General features: G+C 36.6%; 1 protein-coding gene across 1 annotated transcript; it reads left to right on the top strand.

Annotated features, from left to right (window-relative positions):
• The first annotated feature begins 451 nt into the window (after positions 1–451).
• LOC129322508 (TATA box-binding protein-associated factor RNA polymerase I subunit B) lies at positions 452–6790 on the top strand. Its single transcript, XM_054968816.1, has 8 exons — positions 452–872; positions 1048–1194; positions 1421–1461; positions 2494–3260; positions 3894–4700; positions 4828–4961; positions 5799–5835; positions 5907–6790. The coding sequence occupies exons 4-8, from the start codon at positions 2612–2614 to the stop codon at positions 6455–6457; spliced, it is 2178 nt and encodes a 725-aa protein (XP_054824791.1). The 5' UTR covers positions 452–872; positions 1048–1194; positions 1421–1461; positions 2494–2611; the 3' UTR covers positions 6458–6790.
• Positions 6791–7023: the final 233 nt, after the last annotated feature.

The following is a 7023-nucleotide window of genomic DNA, read 5'->3' as shown; positions in this document are numbered from 1 at the left end:
ATGTATTAAAAAAAAGGAACGATAGAACAAGAACAAGAAGGAGAAGAGAAGAAGGAGAAGGAGAAGAGAAGGAGACGAAGAAGTAGAGAGAGAGAGAGACAGACCAATACCATGAAGTAGAGAAGATGAGAACATGAATAGCATGAATAAGAGCCTAAACAATAACCATGAGGGAATTTTTCTTTAGTGAGGATTGGAATTTTTATTTACTTTGAGGGCAATTTAATCATTTCATTTGATTTTTTAATGACAAAAAGATCCCAAGATACTTAAAAGAAAATTATTTTATTTTATGAGATCAATCTGTCAATTAGCTATTTTAAATGAATTTTTCTACCCTTTTTCCTATTATATATTTATATGTTTAGTTTTTTATATTTAATTTTTATTTTGTAATGACGTTTCTGTCCTAGAGTCTTTTTCCCAATGCCCTACCCTAAACTTTCAATTCGTTCCGCATGAGCCTTACGGCGCGAACTCGGGCTCCAGACTTCACCGTCTTGCCACCTTCGATCGGTCTCCACTTTTCCAGCTCCTTCTCCTTCCGAAACTCGAAGCTCCTTGACCACTCGCCTTCTTCGCCGTCGACAGTAAAAAGGTGCTTCTCCTTCTCGAAGCTCCTTCACGACTCGCCTTCTTCGTCGTCGACCGTAATAAGGTGCTTCTCCTTCTCGAAGCTCGAAGCCGCTTCTCCTTTTTGCCATTAAAGGTCTGTCACGACTTGCCTTCTTCGCCGTTCTCCATTGCTTCTTCAAATCCGTCTCCTTCGATCTTGCCGGCCATTGGGCTCATCCAACTTTGCCGTCGACCTTCGTGCTGTTGCGCTCATCTAACTTCTCCTTCAGATATTCCGCTCGTGCTCTCAGTCTCAGGTTCGACCCCTTCAACACTTTCTGTTCTTGTATTGCTCTTAACATCACTGAATGGGTCTTGAATTGCTTCTGCTTAAGATTCAAAATTCATGTCATGTTGCTATTATTTTTCTTAACTGTTCAGTATGTTGTTAAGAGCAATGACTAAATGTCCCTTAAACACTTTCTGTTCCAGTGTGTTAGCCGATGTTAGGAAACTTGGAGTGCCATATCAACATCGGTATGGTAACATTAACACACCCAAGCTGTACCTTACTGGGCATGATACACCCCCCCTTCAGCAAACTTCTAGCACCAGATTCTGGAGATTTATTCATTCTGGGTATGGTAACTTTGCCTCTCTCTACCAGAAAAAAAAAACCCTTGTATGGTTGTTGTGTAAATTTGTTCTTTCACTACTGCCGAGTTTATGACCAAATTGTACTGACTAATTGCTGAAACCATGCTAACAAAACTGGCGTTTAAGCATGAGACTCTTGCATTATAATTGAAATTAAAATATTCTTCATGTCTAGTTTTGAGAACTGTGTCTATTTTATCTTTGCTAGGGAGGATTTGCGCCAGGTGAATTCAACTTCGATGCAAAATTGTGAGTAGCCTAATTTCTTGGGAAAATATCAATCAAGAACAGCTGGAAAAAATTTATACTAGTCAAGGATCATTTGTTTTCAAAATCAGAATGGATGCCTGTTCATTCAAGTTAGTCTTTTATCAACAAGAATCTATTTGGGTTTTAACAACTCATTATAAATTAATAATAATCCATTCGGGCTTTTTTCTATTTGGATTTTAACAATAACTAGTCCTTGATTAATATAAATTTCCTTTAGCGGTCCTTCATTGCTATTTTCCCTAATTTCTTTTGGCACAATGAAGTTTTTTTGCTTGTGGGCTTATATGCATGATGCATCTGATATAATTATTGTGCACATTTATTTATTTTCTTTCTAAATATCCGTACAGAACAATATTTTAGGAGGAGAGAGATCTGTCTTTAGTTTTCATTTCTCTTTACATCCCAACGGAGCTATACTTATTCAGTTTACTTTAATTCGTATCAAATCATCATGACTTAAATTTGATAAATGTAAGCATATTTTATTAATATGCTATTGGTTTTTGAGGAAGTGCAAAGTAAGAATGACTGAAAAGTTATTCCGTATTTCTGTTTCCTTCTTTGCCTTGTGGGTTAGTTGGGTTTTGTCAATCTGATGAAGAAGCGAAAACCTGAATATTAATGAATTACTTTGTAACAAGTTCAGTGCAGACTTAGATTCAAAACATGCTAACTTTAGACCTAATAATTTAGAAATCTAAGCTTAAATTTGCGTGGTGCATGCAAAATTTTGTACACATGCACATACATACTTTGTAGAATATTTTGTAATAATTTTAAGTCAATGGACTGCTGTTCTTATGCAAAATGTAATAATTTTTGAGTCTATTCATAATTAATATGATTTTAAATTAATGCAATATTTATGATTTAATTAAATTAATATAGAATGTTAATTAGCACTCTGCAACTAGTGTGAATGAGCTCTCTATATCTAACATTTGGATGAGCACTTATTTGTATTAATATTCAAAATTGAGCATATTAATCAATTTTTTCTTACAGATATCCAAATGGACTCCAAAATCTGCGTAGGCTTGAACTGAAGGGACCTTGCTGGCTGCACTGACGCCTCTTCTTTCTCTGATTACGTCACTGCCACTGTTTCTGCCGTCCATCAGCAATGGAAAATAGCCACACTTGGACCTGCCACACCTGTGGCAATGTGGGTCTGGCCGACGGATCTGATGGCTTCTTCTACTGCCTTCGATGCGGCTCTCAGGCTGATGACGTCATTGACACTGGTGTAGCCGATGAGGACTTTGTTGACAAGGGAGGAGATGCTAATGGCGCCATCTACTTGGCCAGTCACCGTCGCCAGCGTTCCCATGTGGTCAAGGTTGAACCTGTGACTCAGCATGATTCCATCTATGGTTCTCAGTCCCAGTTTATGAAGGCTCTGGGTTTGGAGGAAGAAGCTACTCAACCTCAAGAAAATCATTCTGGGGGTGTTTTTAAGGTAGATGGAGGTTCAGATTATGGTTTCCAATTTAAACAGGCTGGTTCTTCAGTTCCGGGTGATTTTGGGGGTTCAAATGTCATGAGAGGTCTGAGTTTTGACGATTATTACAATGAGATAAGGATGCGTTATGTGATGGGGTTGCAGATTATGATTGAGCTTCAGTGTGAAGCGTTGGTGAATGAGTTCAAGGTGAACCCTTTGATATGTGGGATTGTTGGGCCAATTTGGTTAAGATATGTCTCTGGGACTGATGTTTTTGATGATGGGTGGGCTGATGAAGTAATTCATGACTCTGAGATGCAGAAAGAAGGTAAAATGAGTTGGATTTCCTGGCCTTTTCCCCCCCCCACACATAACAGTATGTCACTTGTTCAGTGGCTAGTTATTTTGGTTGCATGATTACTATTCCGTTCATATTAGTGTTTATATGTTCTTTTTCGCTTATGATTTAATCAAATATGCCATTTTATGGTTATTTTGTGGGTTGTTGCTGGCATGATAATTGTGGCATTACTGTGTTTTGAAAAATTATCCCAAATGATTGATTCTTGATTTCTGACTGAGATTTAGGCACCCTAAATTTCTTAATGCTAATTTTGGAGAAAGACACTATGCAAACTTACTCTTCATAACACAAGTAAGCCCAAGTGTGTCTTACCCTTTTCAGATTATTTAGTGTCAAGTTCATATGAAACTTCGGGGAATGGGATGAAATGAGAGGGTTCTAGTCTGATTGTAAGTGGGAATTATACTCTCTTATATGTGAATCCTTATCATCAAATTTATTATCTCATTAGTAAGATGAAAGTTGAGCCCTATATTTTTGTGCTTGTCAACTTTTAGTATTCAGATAGATTTTCATTTATTTTAAGCTGCTTCACCATTTTTTTTTTTATCATGCATCACTTGTATCTCATCAAGTTTAATTCTTACATGGTTTTAGAAGAACCCGCCTATCACAAGCCCCGTGCTAAATATAGTGCAGAACCTCACAACATCTATGGTGAGCGTGCTGTAATGATATGGTATAAGTCTTTAAGGAAAAGTATTCCATTAGCTTGTACTGCAGCTATTACATTCCTTGCTTGTCATGTGGCCAAGGAAGCAGTCTTGCCTACAGACATGATGAAGTGGACCCTTGAAGGAAGACTTCCATATTTTTCTGCATTTTGTGAAATTGAAAAACGCATGGGGCGGCCTACAGGAGCATGTCCTATAAGTTCAATGGTTATGTTCAGGCCTTCACGAGCTGTGTCTTTACAAAAGCTAGAGTCATTGGCAGCATCTATTGCTGATTCTGTAGGACTAGATTTGCCTCCTGTTAACTTCTATTCAATAGCTTTGCGTTATCTTCAAGACTTGTGCCTTCCAGTTGATCAGATTCTTCCTGATGCAGTTAAGATTTATGAATGGTCAATGCCTCCAGGTTTATGGCTATCCACAAATGAATTGAGACTTCCTACTCGTGTATGTGTTATGTCAATTCTGATAGTAGCAATAAGAATGTTGTATAACATAAATGGTCTTGGAGAATGGGAAAAGAGTTTGTCTCATAATGGTGCTGCTTTGGTTAAACCTTCAAGTGGCATTAAAGGGGAGAGAAATGGTGGAATGGATACCAATTTTAGTTTCCATGATGATAGTGAACAGTCTAATAAAGACCCAGTACAACCGCAGCAACCAGAATGGGATGCTGCGAGGCTTCTCTACCACCTTCATACATTATATGATGGGGTTGCCGACAAATATGGTAAAGTTTCTAGTTTATTTTTATGATATTATTTTAATCCTTTGTTTCTTAAGTGTTTTTATTAAAAAAATTTATGCTGTGGCAGTATTCTTTAAGGAACTCACTAACTTTCAGTATATGAAGACAGGGTATTCAAAGGACTTGTCAACATATCTCCAATATTGTAAGGATGTTGTCTTTGCTGGATTAGAGCCATCGTTTGAGAATCATGAGGAAGAAAAGATGATAGAATTCTCATGGAATTTTTATCAAAATGAGAAGGTATAAAAGCCTAAATGAATAGTTAAACTTGTATACAAAGGCCCAGTTTAATAAGATCTTATAATTTCTTTTATCATTCATTCTTGGAATTTGGTTATCAAATTTAAAAATATTGGAGTGAGAGAAATTTCAGAGATTTTCTTGACTGTTGACTAGATTTGCCATTACAAGACCTAATATATTTCCTCTTTACTTTAAAGAAGGGAATGTTCTTTGTAGATTAAATGCCAGATGTTCAAGAAAGCCTTTTTATTGTGATGAATTTTATTTGATAGCTTAGTGACAAATGGCATTTGACTTCGTTTTTTGGTAAATGACTTATTTAATATTTAATATAAATGGTATTGACGACAATATCAAGGGAGCTCTTGTAATTATATATATCTAGATAAGGTTCATTTTTTTTCTTTTTTTAATTGTACTCCTGGACAATGGAGTGGGTTGTCTTCCCTACCCAAACTTCTTGAAAACTCAAACAAGTTTCTTTTGGCTAATGATCAAGAACTTAGCTGTCTTGATAACTGTCATGCTAGTGAAATAGTAATATTGTTGCCCATGTAGTTACTGCAGACTTAGTCTTGCGCTTCCAATTAATGAGCATCTTCTTTTATTCTGTGATATATTCTACTTGCATTGGGGTTATAAGTTCCTTTTCCATTCATTCTGATAAGGATGTAGTCTAGATATTGATTAAATAAAACTAAATTTCATAACCAATTCTTTTGAATTGTTGGTTTTTATTTGTCTGTTATGGTAACGTGGATGTGTACTTTCTGTCTGGACAACATTATGAAGAATGTCACTTTTCTAATTACCAACTTTCTTGGTTGATTTCAGGATTCTGAACCAACTGAACCGGTAGAGCAATCTGATGGTTCTTTGAAGCTAAATAAGCTGACCAGCGAAACATGTATTAGCCGAACACTGAAGGATAAAAAAGAATAGAATGTTTTAATCACAAAACACATGATGATGATGATGATGCCTGCATTGCAAGTGATGTACAGGAAAGAATGGATTATGATGATTCCCACAAGAGTTCACTAGATTCTGAAGAATCAGAAAGTGATGGGGAAACCTCAGCAGAGACTATTGATAATGAGGTTATCAGAAAACTGAAATTGGACATGGAGGAGAACAAATTCTGTTACATACCTCCGAGGGTGAAGCCAAGAAGATTTGATTATGTTCACTACGTGAGAAAGAAGGATAAAGGTGCCTATGCGTATGTTGCTCATGCTGATTATTACATCATACTTCGGGCTTGTGCAAGGGCTGCACAAGTTGATCTTCGGATTATGCATATTGGCGTATTAAGCTTTGAGAGAAGACTTGCTTGGCTAGAAGAAAGGATTGACAAGGTCTTGCGTGTGAAACCTCCAAGGATATCTTGCCAGTTTTGTAGCGGTGAAAAGGCCCCTGAAAAGGAAGGATCTGTTGATGAACATGGACTTTCAAATTTGAGTATCCGAGAAGTTTCTTCTAAAAGCCTTTAATTGAAAACAAGTATGACTTAGATCTGTAACTAGTTTGATTGTATGAATTTGCAAGTTGACAGGTGACATTAGCGCATGCAAAGTATATAGCTATAGCACTAATTTTCGGTTACTTAGATTGAGGTTAAGGTGTCACGGCCCCATGGAGTAGATGGATGCCTGCCTATATTATATTTTGAAACAACAATTTTTTTTCCAGTACATTGTACAATGTATAAGATGAATAATTCTTTTTCCTAAAAGCTTGATAAACGATAGAGCATAATGAAGTCTTGCAATCCATGTAGCCGACCTCACTTAGTGGGATAAAGGCTTGTTGTTGTTGTTGTTGTTGTTGTTGTTGTGTAGTTTATGCTTCCTCTTGTACTGTTTAAAAGGTATGGAGAGAGATTTTGTCTTATTTATAAGTTATGTCATTAGATTTCTATCGCAAGTTTTACCTTTATCCTTATTAAATGTTAGTGTGAGAGAGTACTTGAATAGTGCCAAAACCATGTGGGTGATTTGATTTAAATTTCCCTCCTTATTGTTTAACCTATTTGTGTTTCCCTTCTGGGTCTTGATGG

This window comes from Prosopis cineraria, unplaced genomic scaffold (assembly GCF_029017545.1).
Source record: "Prosopis cineraria cultivar Desert tree isolate PC_DT_omini unplaced genomic scaffold, ASM2901754v1 PC10, whole genome shotgun sequence".
NCBI classification, from domain to species: domain Eukaryota; kingdom Viridiplantae; phylum Streptophyta; class Magnoliopsida; order Fabales; family Fabaceae; genus Prosopis; species Prosopis cineraria.
Note: the sequence above shows the minus strand (reverse complement) of the source record. Positions and strands in the feature narration are given on the sequence as shown.